General features: G+C 40.4%; 1 protein-coding gene across 37 annotated transcripts in view; it reads left to right on the top strand.

The window, feature by feature from the left end:
• ZNF512 (zinc finger protein 512) overlaps window positions 1–21,107 on the top strand; it is a 39,290-nt gene extending 18,183 nt beyond the window's left edge. For 12 of the 37 annotated variants that reach the window (XM_074012103.1, XM_074012096.1, XM_005576260.3 and 9 more), the window contains 7 exons: window positions 230–328; window positions 903–1,070; window positions 5,571–5,765; window positions 13,166–13,267; window positions 14,263–14,325; window positions 15,489–15,587; window positions 19,166–21,107. In XM_074012103.1, coding sequence (XP_073868204.1) covers window positions 230–328; window positions 903–1,070; window positions 5,571–5,765; window positions 13,166–13,267; window positions 14,263–14,325; window positions 15,489–15,587; window positions 19,166–19,471 — 1,032 coding nt within the window. In that variant the 3' untranslated portion in view covers window positions 19,472–21,107. Of the gene's footprint in view, window positions 1–229; window positions 329–902; window positions 1,071–4,481; window positions 4,555–5,570; window positions 5,766–13,165; window positions 13,268–14,262; window positions 14,326–14,832; window positions 15,039–15,488; window positions 15,588–17,108; window positions 17,416–17,659; window positions 17,739–19,165 lie in introns of all 37 variants that reach the window. The other 25 variants (XM_074012094.1, XM_074012104.1, XM_074012097.1 and 22 more) reach the window with 11 other exon arrangements.

Genomic DNA, 21,107 nt, shown 5'->3' with positions numbered 1-21,107 from the left:
AGGTTTATATCCTGGGAGGTAGAGGCTCAGAACTCTTATTTCCATTATATTCACTTCCTTTGTTCAGGAGAAGATGGAGAAAGCCAGGAGTCAGATAACTTGGGCTTCATTAGCACCAGCTTAGCTGCCAGTCCAATCCTTGATTCTCCTCTGATATTTTTTTCCCTGATATTATCTGATATTATCTTTTCCATGAATCATCTTCTTGTTTGCTTCTCTTGATTTCTAGCCCATTTTGAAAGCCGGAGATGAAATAGATGAGCCAACTGAGAGGGAAAGGCTTCGAACAGTTCTAAAGAGACTGGGAAAGCTCAGGTGCATGCGTGAGGTAAGGGCCCAAGGACAGCAGTTCCTTCTCCCTGAATTCTCAGGTCAACGTCTTCTGTTCTTTCCATTTCTTCTCTTCCTCATTGTTGACTTCCTACTTCTGCACTATCTTGGTCTCTTGAATCATTAATAGTTCTTTATTTTCTTCCTCATTTCCAAAAAATTATTTTTATTCCCCTTCCCTTTGTTTGATGGGGTTTCCTTACCATCCGTTTTTTAATGTGATGAAGAGGATCCCAGTGACCCCTCACTGTGCTGAACTTTGGTATAAATTGCTGGGTATTTGATATTGGGATGGGGTTGAATCACAGACCAAAGAGAAAGCTGTGACATAGAGTAGATGCACAGTTGTAGTTTATCAGGGGCTACTGAGCTGATTGAAAATCATGGTTGATCAGAGTAGGATGGCCAGAGACAAGGAAGGGTTGTGCTGATGGGAGATGTTGGAGAGTGTCTACTGAAATCAGAGGGTCTATTTGTATTTTGTGGTGGTGCATGCTTTATGGCTGTTTAGACATTTAGGGATCATGTCAAAAGATGTAAGATTATAGTTTAGGCTTCTCTCCTGTGTTCAGAGTTGCTCCAGTAGCTTCACCAGCATCATGGGATATCTCTACCATGTTAGAAAATGTGGCAAAGGGGCTGCAGAGCTGGAAAAGATGACCCTGAAATGTCACCACTGTGGAAAACCATATAGGTCGAAGGCTGGACTTGCGTATCACCTGAGGTCAGAGCATGGGCCTGTGAGTACTGATTCCTTTCTATACTCTGCATGGGGATGTATTTGGTGGTGAGTCCTTAGCCCTCTATCTTCCCATATGTGTTTGCTTCCTCATTTGTATCCTCTTTTAATCTCTGAATGCTTGTGTTCGCTCTTCTTTGTTCTTTCTTTGTCCTTTTCTTATTTCTGCCTTTTGAACATTATTAGATTAGATAAGTCAAAATTCAAAGTATAGTCCAGGCAGAAGTAAACTCATTATTATATATTTTATATCATATATTTTTATATAGTATATATATATTATATATAAATTTTTTTTTCTTTAAGAGACAAGATCTTGCTGTCTCAGACTTGAGTGCAGTGGTGGGATCATAGCTCACTGCAGCCTCGAACTCTTGGGCTCAAGCCATCTTCTTGCCTTAGGCTCCTAAGTAGCTAGGACTACAGGCTTGCGCCACATGCCCAGCTAATTTTTTTGTTTTTCATTTTTTGTAGAGACAGGTGTCTCATTATGTAGCACAGACCAGTCTCGAACTCCTGGCCTCAAGCGATCCTCTTATCTTGACCTCCCAAAGTGCTGGGATTATAGGTGTGAGCCACTGTGCCCAGCCCATTACTTAATTAATTTATGTATTTATATATTTTTGAGACGAACTTTCTCTCCGTTGCCCATGCTGGAGTGCTGTAGAGCAATCTTGGCTCACTGCAACCTCTGCCTCCTGGGTTCAAGTGATTCTCCCACCTCAGCTTCCCAAGTAGCTGGGATTACAGGCGCGTGCCACCACGCCCAGCTAATTTTTGTATTTTTAGTAGAGATGGGGTTTCACCATGTTGGCCAAGCTGGTCTCGAACTCCCGATCTCAGGTGATCTGCCCACCTCGGCCTCCCAAAGTCCTGGGATTACAGGCGTGAGCCCCTGTACCCAGCCCCATTGTTATCCTTTTAAAACTAAAGGCATTCCCCCATAGCTAGAGCTTTTATGAGCATCTGTCCAGCTGGTTCCTCTTTCATTTTTTTGGTTTAATTTTTTTTTTTTTCTGATTACATTTCCAAGGTTTCCTACCCTGTGGTTTATTTTTTTTTTAGAGTCATTTGTTAAGATGTAATTTACATATGATAATGTTTACCATTTTAGTGCATAATTAGTAAGAATTTTGACACATGTATATAGTCATGTAACCACTATCACACTCAACACATAGACTAGTCAGGGTTCCTTAGCTCACACCTGTAATCCCAGCACTTTGGGAAGCTGAGGTGGGCGGATTGCCTGAGCCCAGGAGTTTGAGACCAGGTTGGGCTACATAGTGAGACCCTGTCTCTACAGAAAATGAAAAAATAAGCCAGGCATGGTGGTGTACACCTATAGTCCCAAGTACTTGGGAAACTGAGGTAGGATGATCACTTGAGCCCAGAAGGTTGAGGCTGCAGAGCTGTGATTATACCACTGCATGCCAGCCTGGGTAACAGAGTGAGACCTTGTCTCAAAACAAACAAAAAAAAGATGTTTTATAATTCCATCACCTCCTGAAGTTGACTTGTGTTCCTTTAGTCAGCCTTTTCCTTCAGCTGCAGCCCCTGGCAACCACTGATCTATTTTCTGATCCTATAGTTTTACCCTTTTCAGAATGTCCTGTAAATTGAATCATACAGCCTGTAGCCTTTGAGTCTAACTTCTTTCATTTACCATAATCCATTTGCGATTCATCCATGTGTTGCATATATCACTAGTTTATTCCTTTTTTTTCCCTAAGATTTCATTGTATGGATGTTTCAAGTTTGTTGTTTATCTACTTACCGGTTGAAGAACATTTGGTTGTTTCTAGTTTTTGACAATTATGAATAAAGCTGCTATAAACATTCACAGAGGGTTTTGGGCTGGGCACAGTGACTCATGCCTGTAATCCTAGCACTTTGGGAGGCTGATGCAGGTGGATCGCTTGAGCTCAGGAGTTCGAGACCAGCTGGGCAACATGGTGAAACCCCATCTCTATAGAAAATACAAACATTAGCTGGGTGCGGGTGGCACACGCCTGTAGTCCCAGCTACTTGGGAGATTGAGGTGGGAGGATGCCTTGAGCCCAGGAGGCGAAGGTTGCAGTGAGCTGAGATGGTGCCACTGCACTCCAACCTGGGTGACAGAGCAAGAACCTGACTCAAAAACAAAAAACAAAAGGATTGTTGTGTTGTGTTTTGTTTTTTTTGAAACAGGGTCTTGCTCTTTTGCCCAGGCTGGAGCCACCTTGGCTCACTGCTACCTCTGCCTCCTGGGCTCAAGCTGTCCTCCCACCTCAGCCTCCCAAGTAGCTGGGATTAACCACGCCCAGCCAATTTTTGTATTTATAGTAGTTCGCCATGTTGGCCAGGCTGATCTTGAACTCCTGGGCTCAAGTGATCCGCCTGCCTCGGCCTCCCAGAGTGCTGGGATTACAGGCGTGAACCACTGCACCTGGCAAAAAAGGTTTTTATGTGAAAATAAATTTTAATTTCCCTTGGGTAAATACTTAGGAATGAGATTTCTGGGTCATATGATTAATGTATATTTAACTCATAAGAAACTGCTGCATTGTTTCCCAAAGTGGCTGTGCCATTTTGCATTCCCACCGACGAAGTATGAGAACTCCAGTTGCTTTGCATCCTTGTCTACATTTATTATTGTCAATTTTATTTTTTGATCCATTAGTAGTACTGTATGTGTAGTACTTTACTGTGGTTTAAATTTTCATTTCCCTAATGACTAACAATGCTTAATGTTGTTGACCATCTTTGCATGTGCTTACTGGTGATTTGTATGTCTTTAATGAAGTGTCTGTTCAAATTCTTTGTTCATTTTTGGGGGGAGGATTTTTGTTGTCTTATTAAGTTTGGGATATATTCTGGGTTTTTTATCATTCCGGATACAAGTTCTTTATCTTTTTTTTAACATTGTCTTTTGAAGAATAGAGTTTTAAATTTTGATATAGTTCAATTTATGTATTTTTTCATTTATGGAAAATGCTTTTGTTGTATCTAAGAAATCTTTGCTTAACTCAATGTATAATTTTCTTTCCTTTTTTTTTTCTTGGATAGAGCCTCACTCTGTTGCCCAGGCTGGAGTGCAGTGGTGTGATCTCAGCTCACTGGAACCTCCGCCTCCCGGGCTCAAGTGATTCTCCTGCCTCAGCCTCCTGAGTAGCTGTGATTACAGGTGCCCATGAGCACACCTGGCTAATTTTTGTATTTTTAGTAGAGATGGGGTTTCACCATGTTGGCCAGGCTGGTCTCAAACTCCTGACCTCAGGTGATCCGCCTGCCTTGGCCTCCCAAAGTTCTGGGATTATAGGTGTGAGCCACTGTGCCTGGCCCTCAGTGTGTAATTTTCTGTTGCTACTGTGAATCACCACAAACTGAATGGCTTAAAGCAACACAAATGTATTATCTCACCGTTCTTTAGGTCAGAAATCCAGTTACAGGATGCCTCAGCTCGTTCCTTCGCTTAGAGTCTCACCAGGCTGGAATCAGTGTCGGTAGGGCTGTTGTTTTTTAGAGGCTCTAGTGGGAGAATATGTTTCCAGACTCATTCAGATTGTTCAAGAATTCGGTTCCGTGCAGTTGCAGGAGCTCCTTTCCTTATTTGCTGTGGGCTAAGAGTTCTTAGTTTCCAAAGGCCACCTGCATTCTCTGGCTCATAGCTGTCTTCAAGTCAGAGACAGCAGGTTGGATGTCTCTCGTGCTTTGAATCTCTCCTGCCTCTTCTGCTGGATCTCTCTTACTTAAAGTCAACTGTAGACTTTCATCACATCTGCAAAATACCTTCACATCAACACACTTAGATTTATGTTTGATTGACTAACTGATGACTATCCCAGCCAACTTGGCACATCAAAAAACCATCATACACAGGATCACACACATTTTCTCCCTTGTTCTCTTCTAGAAATTTTATAGTTTTATGTTTTACATTTAGGGCTATGGTCCATTTTGAGTTAATTTGTATATATAGTGTGAGGGATGGGTTAAGATTTGTTTCTTTGCATACGAATGTGTCTTTTAACTACTAAGAAGCCTTTTTTTTTTGAAACAGAGTTTCATTGTCACCCAGGCTGGAGTACAATGGCGCCATCTTGGCTCACTGCAGCCTCCACCTCCCTAGTTCAAGCGATTCTTCTGCCTCAGCCTCCCGAGTAGCTGGGACTACAGGCGCATGCCACCACGTCCAGCTAATTTTTATATTTTTAGTAGAGACAGGGTTTTACCATATTAGCCAGGCTGGTCTCGAACTCCTGACCTCAGATGATCCACCCGCCTTGGTCTCCCAAAGTGCTGGGATTACAGGCGTGAGCCACCACGCTTGGTCCCAAGAAGCTTTTTTTTTTTTTAACCAGTAAAATATACATTAATATGGTGGAACTTGATGCTAGTGGTTAGCAATCTCTACTACATAACTCTTTTGATATTTAGAGCAGGAAGCTCAGCCTTTAATCACTGGCTGTGATAGATGCCACTTCTCAGGCCTATGTTTTGCTGTGTTTCATTCTTGCAGATATCCTTCTTTCCAGAGTCAGGACAGCCAGAGTGCTTAAAGGAGATGAACCTAGAGTCAAAGAGTGGGGGCCGAGTTCAGAGACGTTCTGCCAAGATAGCTGTATACCACCTGCAGGAGCTGGCCTCTGCTGAACTGGCCAAGGAATGGCCCAAGAGGAAGGTGCTTCAGGACCTGGTACCTGATGATCGAAAGGTAAGGCAGAAGCATGTATCAATTTGGGAACCATTATGTCTAACGTTGTGCCTACTGTACACAGAGAAGTAAATGCACTTGAATGAGTACGTGATAGGCAGTATTTTGTTGTTTATCCTTGGAGATAGAGTACATCTGATCTAGCTTCGGTATTTGGATTCAGTTAGGTTCTACAGCGACAGTCTGTTTCGTAAATTCCTTAAAGAGCCCTCTTAATTCTGGACTACTTCCAGAGGGAACCTGAATTCCCAGATTAGATTTTTGTTTAATGTGTTTTTGTTTTGCTAGTTCATATGTAGTAGTTTATATTTAGTTGAGATAAGTGATTTCAGTTTGTTTTGTAGTAACAGAACTCCTCTCCCCCGCTGTTTTCAAAATAAAATCCTATGCAAAACACCAGTATATAAAATAACTTAAAAACAGATTTGCTCTGAGTAGCTGTGAGTAGTGAGCCCAAAGCCTTGTCTACTTGGCCTTCCTCTTTTTGATCCTTTTATTGTTCCCCTACACGGCCCCAAGCATACTTCTGAGGGGTGCAGAACCTGTTTGGAAGCCCTTGCATCTATTAGAATCTATTAGAATAGATCATAGAAGAAGGGGCATTATTTAGCCAAAAGGAGACAAGGATATATGACTATGGGATTGTCTTGGGAGCAGGTCGAAGGGATACGTAATAAGGAGTAAGAGAGGAGCAAAGGGCTCTTATTCTCCAGGGTAGCAAGAAGTTCACATTTGGCATAGGGCTCTGACCTATGTGAGAGGAATGTTATGTCTTACAAGAAAGTAAGGCTGGGCGCAGTGGCTCAAGGCTGAAATTCCAGTACTTTGGGAGGCTGAGGTGGGTGGATCATGAGGTCAGGAGATCGAGACCATCCTGGCCAACGTGGTGAAACCCCATCTCTACTAAAAATACAAAAATTAGCCAGGTGTGGTGGTGGGCACCTGTAGTCGCAGCTACTCAGGAGGCTGAGGCAGGAGAATCGCTTGAACCCGGGAGGTGGAGGTTGCAGTGAGCCGAGATTACACCACTGCACTCCAGCCTGGGCGGCAGAGTGAAACTCTGTCTCCAAAAAAAAAAAAGGAAAAGAAAGGAAAGTAAGGTCAAACCCTAGTTTTCTAACACTTATGTCTTTTTTTGGTCTAAAAATCAGTCCAGGGTGGTAGGTATGCACTCCTGGTGGATGCTCCTGGTGTTCAAGGAATTGGATTGTATTTTTGAATATTAGAGTATACTTTCTTGTTTTGGACTTATTTCTACTTTTTTTTTTTTTTTTTCCCTGCTACAGGCTAAAGTACATGGCTATCTAAATCCAATTTAAATGTGGGTTTTGCACAGTGATAGTTATCTCATGATATTACAGTCAGGTTTCACTGTGCATAGGATATCATAAGGAAATTTAAATATTTGTTAACTGGCCGGGTGCAGTGGCTCACGCCTGTAAAGTAATCCCAGCACTTTGGGAGGCCGAGGTGGGCGAATCACGAGGTCAGGAGTTCGAGACCAGCCTCATCAACATGATGAAACCCCATCTCTACTAAAAATGTTTTAAAAATTAGTGTCTGGGCCTACAGTGTCTCACACCTGTAATCCCAGCACTTTAGGAGGCCGTGGCAGGCTGATCACCTTAGGTCAGCAGTTCGAGACCAGCCTGGCTAACATGACAAAACCCCTTCTCTACTAAAAATACAAAAATTAGCTGGACATGGAGGCGGGCGCCCGTAATCCCAGCTACTTGGGAGGCTGAGGCAGCAGAATCGCTTGAACCTGGGAAGCAGAGATTGCAGTGAGCCGAGATCATGCCATTGCACTCCAGCCTGGGCGACAAGAGCAGAAATCTGTCTCAAAAAAAAAAATTAGCCAAGTGGGACACACCTGTAGTCCCAGCTGTAGTCTCAGGTACTGGGGAGGCTGAGGCAGGAGAATAGTTTGAACCTGGGAGGCAGAGGTTGCAGTGAGCCAAGATCATGCCACTGCAATCTAGCCTGGGCCACAGAGCAAGACTTCATCTCAAAAAATAAAATAAAAATAAAAATAAAAATAAAATAAATAAAAATAAAATAAAATAAAATAAAATAAAATAAAATAAATAAATTTGTTGCCAAGCGCAGTGGCTCATGCCTGTAATCGCAGCACTTTGGGAGTCCAAGGCAGGCGGATCACGAGGTCAGGAGATCAAGACCATCCTGGCTACCATGGTGAAACCCCATCTCTACTAAAAATACAAAAAATTAGCTGGGCATGGTGGTGCTTGCCTGTACTCTCAGCTACTCGGGAGACTGAGGCAGGAGATTCACTTGAACCTGGGAGACAGAGGTTGCAGTGAGCCGAGATTGTGCTACTTCACTTCAGCCTGGGTGACAGAGTGAGACTCCATCTCAAAAAATAAATAGATAAATAAATAAATATTTGTTAACTCATTGATAAAGTTGAGTATTCTCATCCAGCAGATGCTTTCCTAAAATCATCAAATAGGTTTTATATATATATATATATATATATTTTTTTTTTTTTTTTTTTTTTTGAGACAGCGTCTTGCTCTGTCACCCAGGCTGAAGTGCAATGGCGCGATCTCGGCTTACTGCATCCTCCGCCTCCCAGGTTCAAGCGATTCTCGTGCCTCAGCCTCCCAAGTAGCTGGGATTACGGGCATGTACAACCACGCCCAGCTAATTTTTGCAGAGATGGGTTTTACCATGTTGCCCAGACTGGTCTCAAACTCCTGAGCTCAGGCAATCTGCCTGCCTCGGCCTCCTGAAGCGCTAGGATTACAGGCGTGAGCCACTGTGCATGGCCTGGTTTATATTTTTGACAGCGTATAGGTAAAAGGCATTATTCTTTCTTAAATATAAAAATTTTATCTTTTTGAGTAGATAACATATTCTTCAAATGGTTAAAAAACTCAAAATGATGCTAAACATTGAATTAGCCCACTCCCACTATGTCCTTGTTCTATCCTGTCCCCATGGTTAACCATTTTTATCAGCTTTTTGTGCATCTTTCCCCTGTTTCTTGATGTATATATAAGCAATGTATATTCTTTTTAAAAAACTTCTAACTTTGAAATAATTTTAGACTAGTTAGCAGAGTTTCCAAATGCTCTTCACCTAGCTTCTCCTAATGCCTTACATAACCATACCTTAGGATATTATCAGGATACCACATTTTATTTCATTTCTGTGTCTCCTTAGTCTCCTCCAATCTGTTATAGTTCCCCTGGCTTTGTCTTTTATGTCTTTGATGCTGTTGAAGAGAACTGGCTGGTTATTTTTTAGAATGTTCCCCAATATGGATTTGCATGATATTTTCTCAAGATTAGATTGAGAGTTCTATATGTGTTTGGCAAGAATACCACTGAAGCAATGTTGGCCCTTCTCCATGTATCATATCAAAAGGTATATGATATTGATTTGTCTCTTACTGATGATGATAACTTTGATCAGTTGCTTATGGTGTGTTTTCTAAGTATCTCAATGGCAAAACTACAATCTTCCCATTTGTAATTAGTGAATATTTTGTGGGGAGATGGAATATGCACATATCCTGTTTCTTATACTGTTGCCTACTTAGATTAGCATCCATTGACGATATTTGCCAGTGACAGTTTTTTTTTTTTTTTGGTTTTTTTTTTTTGAGACGGAGTCTTACTTTGTCACCCAGGCGTGGTCTCGGCCCATTGCAACCTCCGCTTCCCGGGTTCAAGTGATTCCTCTACATCAACTTCCCGAGTAGCTGGGACTACGGGTGCGCACCACCACACCTGGCTAATTTTTGTAGTTATAGTAGAGACGGGGTTTCACCATATTGGCCAGGCTGATCTCGAACTCCTGACCTTGTGATCCACCCCCCTCGGCCTCCCAGAGTGCTGGGATTACAGGCATGAACCACTGCGCCTGGCCACCTGCAACAGTTATGCCTGTGATGTTTACATAATGGTTTTCAGTTTCCATGATTTTTTCTATAATTATTGATTAGAACTCTACTGTGAAAAGATCTGTTGTTTTTCTCTATTTATTTGTGTAAGTAAAGACTCAATGATATTTATTTTATTCCATGGGTTATAATCCAGTGCTATTATTATTTATTTTGCTGCTTAACATGTCCCAGATTTGGCAGTTGAGAGCTCTTTCAAGTGGGCTCCTATGTCTTTTTGACATCCCCTATCTTTTTTTGAGAATATTTTTTACTTTATGACATGATAAGACAGGCCGTAGGCTTATCTTCCATTTTTCCGGCCCCAGCCCTGGAATCAACTATTTCTCTAAGGAATCCTGGTTCCTTTTATTAAAGAATATATTTAGAAGTCCTTGTTCTAAAATATATTTTAGTCCTTGTTCTACTGGAGTGTCATTGTTTCTGTGCCTTCTTGGTAGATAGAGTTAGGATATAAATGCATGTATAGTCATACATGCACACGTACACATCCATATTTATTTGTATGGCTATCTGTATGTATATTAAAAGCCATGAGACCTTCATTTCCAATCCAACACCACAAGTTTCCTTCTAGTCTTCCTTTTTCCTTATTTGTAACTTCTTTCTCCAGTAGTGAGAAACCTGGTTCTCATTATCCACAGTATATTTACTTATTTGCTCAATTCTAGTAGTACATAAAATAGTTTCAGAATTACCAACTCATTCCCCTGTAAAAAACAAATTTTCTGTATTTATATATACTTCTTTTCATCTTGAGCCTTACAGAATATAGTGAAAATAGTATTTTCCAAAGTTACTGAGGTTGGTTTTTTCTTTCCTGTCCCCATCATTGTGTCACTTATTTGTAATAGATCCATGTGTTATTCTTATTAAGTTTTGGGTCTCCCCTGCATCCTATTTAATGTAACTAGTCATTTATTTTGGGAGTATATGAAACCACCATGGTTCTAAATCAGACATATTCAAAGAGATATGTTCTGAGTCACTACTCTTCATCCCAACTATTCCATTCCCATTCCCCTTTTCTTTCTACTGTGTTCCCATCTACCTCCAAAGATAACCAAACTCATTCGTTTTTAGTTTATCCTTCCTGTATTTTTATGTGATGGATCATCAGATACATGTATATTTTCTTATATCCCCTTCTTTCTTACTACAGATAATTGTTTTGGTACTCTGCTTTGTTTCACTTAATAGTATAGTTGTGGCCGGATGTGGTGGCTCATGCCTGTAATCCCAGCACTTTGGGAGGCCCAGGCAGGCAGATCACGAGGTCAAGAGATTGAGACCATCCTGGCCAACATGGTGAAACCCTGTCTCTACTAAAAATACAAAAATTAGCTGGGCATGGTGGCGCACGCCTGTAGTCCTAGCTGCTTGGAAGACTGAGACAGGAGAATCGCTTGAACCTGGAAGGCGGAGGTTGCAGTGAGCCAAGATAGCAACACTAGACTCCAGCCTGGGCAACAGAGCGAGACTCCATCTCAAAAAAAAAAAAATAAAACAGACAAACATATATATATACACACACACACACACACACACACACACACACACACACACAATTGTCCCTCAGTATATGTGGGACATTGGTTCCAGGACCTCTGTGAATACCCAAATTTGTGCATGCTTAAGTTCCACAGTCAGCCCTGCCAAACCTGTGTATATGAAAAGTGGTCTTCTATGTAGATGGGTTTTGTGTACTGAAAATACAGTATTTTTGGTCTTTGTTTGGTTGCAAAAATCCACATATAAGACCTGCACAGTTCAAACCCATGTTGTTCAAGGGTCAACTGTTTATCTTGGAAATTACTCCACATGTGTTTACAGAAATCATCCTCATCTTTTTTTATAGCTGGATAGTACTTCATTTCCATAAATATGATAGTTTGTTACTATCATATTTATGATACATTTATAACTGTATTTATATAAACTATGTACTATGGAGCTGTAAAAAAGATTTTAGATAGGCCCATTTACACTAGCTTCAGAGAAGACTAAATGCTTATAAATAAAGCCACCTCTGTACTCTATGAAAGTACTGTGTACTCTGTTCTTTCAAAGATTTACCAGAGGTTCTTTGGGCTACCTTCCTTACTTCCTCTATTACCTTTATGGGCTTTGGGTATGTTTTTTTGGTCGCAGAGAATCAGCTTCTTTTCAGACACTTCCATTGTCAAAGCAGGAAGATTGTTTACTCACCAGAAATACAACTATTTACCCATGGTGGACTTTGCAAGAATTGTCTGTGCAGGTTGCTCTCTCCTCTCTGGAAACTCTAGTTGTAGTTGTAAGGAGAGATCAACTCAAGTCAAAGCCTGTAAAAAGAAGTGCTAGACGGTGGCTCAAGCCTGTAATCCCAGCACTTTTGGGAGACCGAGACGGGTGGATCACGAGGTCAGGAGATCGAGACCATCCTGGCTAACACGGTGAAACCCCGTCTCTACTAAAAAATACAAAAAAAACTAGCCGGGCGAGGTGGCGGGCGCCTGTAGTCCCAGCTACTCGGGAGGCTGAGGCAGGAGAATGGTGTGAACCCGGAAGGTGGAGCTTGCAGTGAGCTGAGATCCGGCCACTGCACTCCAGCCTGGGCGACAGAGCGAGACTCCATCTCAAAAAAAAAAAAAAAAAAAAAAAAAAAGAAGTGCTAGAAATAATTCTACTTTTGAAGTATAAGCAAATATTATATATTCTGTTCCCTGATTTCTCTCATATCCCTGTTTTATCTTGAACCTTAATTTTTTTGTTTTAGGATTTTAAAAATACCAAAATTAGCATGTTATAATTGAAGAAAAATTAGAAATGCAGATAGGTAGGAAAAAGTATGAAAATGATTCAAAATTCTACCAGAGATGTAGTCCCAGCTACTCGGGAGGCTGAGGCAGGAGAATGGCGTGAACCCAGGAGGCGGAGCTTGCAGTGAGCCGAGATCGTGCCATTGCACTCCAGCCTGGGCGACAGAGCGAGACTCTGTCTCAAAAAAAAAAAAAAAATTCTACCAGAGAATACCACTGTTAATATTTTGATTTATACACTTCTAACCTTTTACTCATCTACATTTACGATGAGTATACGAATGCAAATTTGTATCCCTCTCTCTCTCTTAACATTTTTTAAATTTATTTTTTTCTTTCCTAATCATTAGAACCTATGAATCGTTCTTTTTTAACACATATTTTAATTCTATGTAGTACTCTGTAGCTTTTTTTTCTTTTTAAACTGTAGGTGAAGTATATCTGAGTCTCTTGTCCTCTGTTAAAAATCAAACTTTTCTAAGACAAACAATAGACCAGTATACTTACCAGTTTCAGGTACTTTACAGGGTCTTATATCTTACAGTTTTTTTGTATTCAAAAGTATAGATTTCAGAATTATATAACCTAAAGAGTTGGGTGTGAAACTTTTGGGATATTTTGGTTGGGAGTTTGATTTATCTAATGTTTCTGGTTGTCTTGTCTTGTAGTTAAAATATACTCGCCCAGGGCTGCCTACCTTCAGCCAGGAAGTACTACATAAATGGAAGACAGATATCAAGAAATATCATCGTATTCAGTGTCCTAACCAGGTGGTTCTTTCTCATTCATTTATTCAGTAAATGTTTATCAAGCATGCTTCTGTTATTTATTCCTTCATGACAAAACACCTGAGCCTCAGTGGCTTAAAACAGTTATTTTATTTGTTCACAATTCTGTAGAGCAGTAATTCTGTAAAGGCTCAGCAGGGCAGTTCTCCGGCGGTATGTAGCATCAGCTGGAATCACTCATGAGAGTGCGTTCAGCTGGGAACTCAGTGAGACTGGAATGTTCAAGATGGTTTCTGTGCAGCTGCATTTATCTGGGAGCTTGGCTGTCCATATGGCCTCTTTCTCTAGCAGAGTAGTTGGGCTACCAGCAGGGTACACAGTGACTGACTTTTCAGAGAATATTTTGAGAACATGAAAGCAGGGCTGCACATCTCTTAAAATCTAGCTTCAGAATTTGCCAGCATCACTTCCATGGTGTTTTATTGATCAAAGGAATCATGGGACTAACCCAGATTCACAGGAAGGGTAACTAGACTCCACTTCTTGATGGCAAGAGTGGAAGATAATTTGCAGCCATCTTTATTTTTACGATTCTAAAAATATTTTTATTTTCTAGAGTCAAGATGAGGGAGAGAGCCATCTTTAAACCATCACAGCTATAGTAGATTCAGTACTTTGCAGAGGAGTAAATATAAAAGAAGAGGGAACACATTTGCACTAAATAAAGCAGATTTAAAAAAAAACTAACTATATAATTTTCCATGTTTCTCTTAAGTGTCAGAGAAGGTACCAAGGGAAGGAAATGGCTTAATCTTTCCTAAAAAACTTGTTCACGTTCTGTTTCTTTTCTTTTTACCTTTCCTTGGCTTTTCTTCTTGCTTTTGTGGCTTGCATGTATATTCTTTTTTCATTTGGTTTGTGGCATAGATTATTGGTTTTCTTCCTTCAAATGTGGAGTTGGTCAGCGTAAATGGCTAGATTGTTCAGAGAAGGGAGCTATTTGGCATAGTCTTCACACTATTTCTTCTCTTTTTCAGGGCTGTGAGGCTGTCTACAGTAGTGTATCTGGCCTTAAAGCTCACCTGGGCTCTTGTACATTGGTTTGTAACTTTTTAAACTTAATATCTTAACGTGTTCTCTAAAATAGTCTGACATGGAAGAGAATTCAGTTTAGGTGAACAGCTAGTTGTCCTGTTTACCATTATCTTCAGAGGCTGCTTTAGTTTTTTATGTCTCAAAGATTATTGGTCTGGTATTGGGTGGGATGCCAGGGCATGTCCAAGGCTTAGAAAAGATCACCATAGTCACAAGTCATTATCAAGATAAAGGAATTCGGAGAAAAATATATTTGTTCTGAGTTCCTACCCTGAGTTCCTATCCCTGAATTCTAAGAGATTCAGCTCCTTGCATTTGAACGTCTCCTACTCTGGGCCTGCCCTGTTTGGGTGGGCCTGAAACACTGTAGAATCACCTTATATGTGCTTATCTGGATTGGTAAAGATCCTCTATACCCATCTGAACCATACTGGCCTCTGGGGATGGGAGGTGGGATAGGGTGTCAGGCTAACAGCGATTCACCTCACTGAATCTTTTCCATGTTGACCCAGGTGTCCTACAACCTACCAGCCATGGGAATTGCTGCCATTTTCCAATCTCCTCACACAAAATGAGCACCATGGAAACCTGAAGCTTCAGGAGGGGAGAGAAGTCTCAGTTCAAGGCAACAAGGGAGTTGTAGGCATCTAAACCAGATCTGTCCAGGAATGCTTAGGAGTTTGTCATCTTGATCCTAGTTTCTGAGTCCTTAAACTAGGTATTATGGATGGTACTCTTCTAATTCTGGATTTTGAAGGCACTTTTTGCAACAGTGGATCATAGCGGGAAGAATTGTACATTGGTGCCTCTGGTGAATTTTGGGCATTTGATCATTTTGGGGGAGGAACCAAGACAACCTGGAAGTGAAGTTAAAGCAACATAGGAAGCTAGAAAGATGTGGCATGTTACCTGAGAAAAAGTAGGAGACTTTCAGGTTGTGTTGAAGTAGGGTGGGTGATTGGAACAGAATTGCACTAGGATGGATTTATGTTGGTAATTATCCATCCAAGCTGGTTTTCCTAAATCTATTACTATATTTGATCTTTTTCCTTCTTAACCTTTGCTGAAATAGAATTCCCTCTTTTCATCTCTAACAGTCCCTACACATAACCCAGGTATGTGTTTCTAAATTTACCAATAATTCTTTTTGTTTCTCTCTTGGAAATAGGGAAACTTTGTGGCTGGAAAATACAAATGTCTTCTATGTCAGAAAGAATTTGTGTCAGAGAGTGGTGTCAAGTATCACATCAACTCTGTCCATGCTGAGGTGAGGTTTTTGTAATCCTGTGGACCTGATATGTAAGCCACAAGAGAGGTAGACTTTCTCCCTGTTGTTACGGATTAAGGCTCTCAAGGAAAGTAACTCTAAAGTGGTTACCAGAGACATTAGAGTTAAAATATTCTCTAAACTTAGATATATAATTGTATTTTTCTGTGAAAGTATTTGAAGACACTCTGATGGGTGGGCAGGGTGGCTCATGCCTCTAATCTCAGCACTTTGGGAGGCCAAGGCAGGAGGATCACCTAAACCCAAGAGTTTGAGGCTGCAGTGAGCTGATTGCGCCACTGCCCTCCAGCCTAGGCAACAGAGATCCTGACTCAAAAAAAAAAATCACTGTGACTGTAAGCATCCTTGAACTCTTCTTTTTTTTAGACAGAGTCTCGCTCTGTTGCCCAATCTGGAGGGCTTATTGCAACCTCCAACTCTCGGGTTCGAGCAATACTCCCTGAGTAGTTGGGATTACAGGCATCTGCCACCACACCTGGCTAATTTTTGTATTTTCAGTAGAGACGGGGTTTTGCCATGTTGGCCAGGCTGGTCTTCAACTCCTGATCTCAGGTGATCCACTTGCCTCGGCCTCCCAAAGTGCTAGCATTACAGGTGTGAGCCACCGTGCCCAGCCTGAACTCTTCTAATTCCTTTAAATCCAATTAAGTTAAACATTTGGGAACCAGGTTGAATTTACATGTTCGAAATTCTTGTTTCACAGTGATCTCTATACATTCACGCCTTCTAGCATTCTGATGTCTTCCAGCAACCCATTTTTAATGCTGTTTAAAATACTGGATAAAACAACTATAAAGGACATTATTGAGACAGTTGGGGAAATTTGAATGCTGACTATATTAAATAATAGTATTGTGTCAGTGTTAACATTCCCAAAGGTGATAGTTGTAGTCATGCAGGAAAATGCCCTTAGGCAGATATATGCCGAAGTGTTTAGTGATGAAGTATTATGATGTCTGCAAGTAACTTGCACATCGTTCAACAAAAGAAAGAAGGAGGGAAGAAGGAAGAGAGGAAGGAAAGAGATCAACAATGGTAAATTTGATTGTTCATTGAACTGTTACAACTTTTCTGAAGGTTTGTAATTTTTCAAAATAAAAAAATTTAAAAATTGTATATTAAAATGCTTTAAAGTTCAGAAGGTCAAGGATTTTCTCTTGGGGAAGGTTTTTTAGTAATACAGGTGAACAGAGAAATTGTTTATGATATAATTACATACTCCTACTACAATAGCTTAGGAATACAATGTGCATTCTCTTGGAATATCTTACTGCAGAAACTATTGCTGCCTGATGTGGAAAAATAAAGGGAACACCTTTATTTATTCTCTGCCCTCAAATTTGATAGTACTTAACAATGTGAGTCTTAATTACTTCCATAAAGTTTGGTTTCTGTTGCTTTACTGGCATAAGCTTTCAGAATCCCTAACCAAAATCTGAGATGTCTTCTGAAGGCAGTCATATCTTTTTAGTCATAATAGCATATCTTTTTTTGCTTCAGGGAGTATTTAAAAGGTAAATATCGGCGGGGCACTGTGGTTGACGCATGTAATCCCAGCACTTTGGGAGGCCGAGGCGGGCAGATCACCTGAGGTCAGGAGTTTGAGACCAGCCTGGCCATCATGGTGAAACCCCATCTCTACTAAAAAGTTAGCTGGCATGGTGGCGGGCACCTGTAATCCCAGCTACTTGGGAGGCTGAGGCAGAAGATTTGCTTGAACCCGGGAGACGGAGGTTGCAGTGAGCCGAGATTGCGCCACTGCACTCCAACCTGGGCGAAAGAGCAAGACTCTGTTCAAAAAAAAAAGGTAATTATCTCCTGACAAAATCTGGCCTTTATATAGTTAACTGGTTTGTCCATTTTCTTCCTAAAAAGTTAAAACCAATGGAGTTGGAACCAACAAATTTCATTTGGTTTGGGGCATGCTCCCAGGCATTTGTTTATTGATTTATGCCTCTATTTATGAATTTTGTGGGTGGTAAAAACATCTTTACCCTGTTTCTTCCTCCCTCCATCACATTTTCTTACACTACTTTTTTTTTTTTTAACAGAAAATTTCAAACACACGAAAGTAGAGAAAGTAGCATAATGAACCCAGTGTGCTGTCAGCCATCCTCAGCAACCATCAGTGTATGGCCAATCTTGTGTCATTTATAACCTCACTTTTCTCCTCCCTTAAAGGCTTACTTTAAAGCAAATTCCACATATAATTTCAGCTGTAAGTGCTTCTTTCAATATGTATCTGTAAGAGATGACTTTTGAAAACATATGACCACAAACATCATTATACCTAAAAAAGTTAAGAATTTTAATATTATCATATATCCAGTTGTTATTTAAATTTCCCTGATTATCTTATAATGTTTTTTCAGAGTTGATTTATTCAAATTGGGATCTAAAACAAAGTCCAAATATTGCATTTGTTTGTTTTAATCTAGAGCAGTACTATCCAAAAAAAATGTACTGTGAGCCATGTATATAATTTAAAATTTTCTAGTAGCCACATTAAAAAAGTATTTTAAAAAGATGAAACTAATGTTAATAATTTATTAAGCCCAATATATCTAAAGTTATTTTTAACATGTAAATCAATAAATTATTGAGATATTTTACATTTTTTTCATACCAAGTCTTTGAAATTTGGTGTATATTTTACATGAAAGCATATCTTAATTTGTTTTACTTACATTTAAACACATCACTTACCACACGTGGCTAGTGGCTATCTCATTACATGGTGCAAGACTAAAAGCTTCCTCTTCCTTTTTACACATTTGCCATTTATTGAAGAAACCGGATCACTTGTCACATACATGTACCCACATTCTGGAATTTCGCTGATTGCACTCTATGGTAGTATTCCTCTATCCTGGCTATTTCCTCTTTTGCTTTTTGTTGTTGTTATTGTTTGTTTTTGACGTACAGGGACCACTGCAGTGGAGTCTTGCAGTGGGGCAGAGAGATTGGGCTCAACTCCCTATCCTAACTTTTCCTATGAATTGGTAGATTTAGAAGATTGAACAGATCACTTGATAAGATTGAAGTTCTTTGGTTTTTGGCAAAAATACTTTATAATTGGATTTCATGTCCCCTACCCCTTAATTTTTTAAACTGAGCCTCGAAAATGTTAAGTAATTTGCCCATGGTCACTTGTCTAGAAACAGAGCTGGGATTTGCACCCAGGAGGTCTTGGCTGCAAAATTCATACTCTTAGTTACGATGCCATCATGGAATAAAAATCTCCTGTGGCTCAGTGTGTTACGTCTCACGATGAGATTTATACTCAGGAGATATAAGAGTGGGATGATGCTAAGTTAACAGACTTTATAGATCATTTATTAAAGTCCCTAGAATTATGCCTTACAAAATATGTGCTTATAATAGCTGCTCTGTATTGGATTTCTCCATCTTAAAATATAGAATCCTGAGGTATGGTTCCATATCTGTTTCCTTCTTACTGTGTTCTGCCCTAATCATGCCTTTTTTCCATTCTTCCTCCACCTTTATGTTCTTCACTATAGTTTCAACTGGATGACATTTCTATTTTGCCTCTCTAGGACTGGTTCGTTGTAAACCCAACAACAACCAAAAGCTTTGAAAAGCTGATGAAGATAAAGCAGCGGCAGCAAGAAGAAGAAAAGCGGAGGCAGCAGCACAGGAGCAGAAGGTCTCTAAGAAGGCGGCAGCAGCCTGGCATTGAGCTTCCTGAGACAGAGCTGAGTCTTAGAGTAGGGAAGGATCAGAGGAGAAATGAGGAACTGGTAGTGTCAGCCTCCTGTAAGGAACCAGAGCAGGAGCCAGTGCCAGCACAGTTCCAGAAAGTAAAGCCCCCAAAGACTAATCATAAACGAGGAAGGAAATAGGCAGTCAGTGTAAAAACGCTCCTAGGAAAGCAGATGTGATGCTGTTGTCACGGGGACCTGTGCTGGGAGGACTGAGTGAAGATTCTTTCAGCTGTTTGTATAAGGCTGTGACTTTCTCAGCTCCTTCCTCCTGTGTAAATTTCACTGTCTTCCCTTCTTACACTTTGATTCCCCCCTCCCCTTTTAGTAGGTTTTCCTGCTATTCCTCCTCAAGTCCTCTTGTTTTTTTCTTATCTTCCCAAAGAGCTCCCTCTCAAGGCCAACTATAGGCTCCTCTTGCCCTGTACAAAACTAAGAAACCTCTTTGGTTGTCCTTTCCTTCCTGGGGTATAGAATGTTCTTGGAAGCTCCATTGATTTAGTAGCTGCTCCATCATCTAGCTTGTGAAACCATTCCAGATTAATTTTTTAAAACCATAACTGATTTGTCATTTTGTATTTGTGATATAACAAGTCTAGAAGCTAGAACTGTTGTCATTCATATAATAAGCTTACTCTGTCTCCTTGGGAAACAAACTTTATGGAGGCTGTTTGTCCTCTCAATATGGTTTTAAGACTGAAAGTAAGAAAATGCATTTAGGATGAAAAATCTAGAACTACCCTATGCTGTTTATACTGGGAAATGCTTTGTACCAAGTAGCAGTGACTAGACCCACAGACATGAAAAGCAGCCTTAGGAGTAACGTGACCCAAACATTAAAATGACAGGAAAGAGAAAGTAGAAGCAGCAATAAATATTGCCCCAACTTTCCTGGAGCCTGAGGCCTCATCCATAGCTATGATCACTTGCCTTCTGAAGCTTATTTTTGCTGCTTTGGTTTTAAGAATTGAGAAATATCACATTGCCCCTGATATTTTGACAGTCTCCTAGTGCTCCTGGTAGTGCCACTGAGGGAAAACCAAGGTGCGCATTCCTTCTCCCCGGACTTTACCTCACTTGTTAGTTTACACCCCACTGTTTTCACCCATCCCCTTAGCCAACCTCTGTCTTTTTGAATTTTCTGAGAATATTGTCCTGTCCTCTTTTATATATGGAGTTCTATCCTCTTTATATCCTGAGACTTTGACACCAGATGTAGATATTTATCTGGAGCTGGAAAGAAAAATTCTTTTTCTGTACCTCATGCCTACCTGGTAATGTTTAATGGGTTATTTCTCTTTGAGGGTGACTTTGTCTGGAACATTGGTTAGAGCAGCTTTGTTGTCGTGTTTCTGGATTCTCTTCCCCGTTTTGCGTAAATATTGGTCTTATATATTCTTGCCTATTTTGTGGCATATGCCACATAAAAAATGAACCCTGATACAGACAAGTACTACCTTTTCAAATTCTGAAAGGCTATTACCACTTTAACTCTCTGTGCTCCTCCAAATAGCTTTAAAATGTGGGCTTTTGTGAAGACCACTTTCAAACAAGGGAGCACCGAAACCTGAATTGGTTACTGCCAGAATAGGTAGTTTTGAAACAAGTTAAGGACATGGTATGCGCACTCTGCATTTTCATGGGCAGTGTGCATTTAAAGCCCTTTCAGTAGATGAGGGTTGTCAGGGAGGAGAAATGAAGAAGCTATGTTAATTTCTGGTGAGTAAGACCTGGGGAATGTTTGGCAATGACAAAAGAAATAAATGACTCTCAGAAA

The sequence above is a fragment of the Macaca fascicularis genome, chromosome 13 (genome assembly GCF_037993035.2).
Source record: "Macaca fascicularis isolate 582-1 chromosome 13, T2T-MFA8v1.1".
Taxonomy (NCBI): Eukaryota; Metazoa; Chordata; class Mammalia; order Primates; family Cercopithecidae; genus Macaca; species Macaca fascicularis.
Note: the sequence above shows the minus strand (reverse complement) of the source record. Positions and strands in the feature narration are given on the sequence as shown.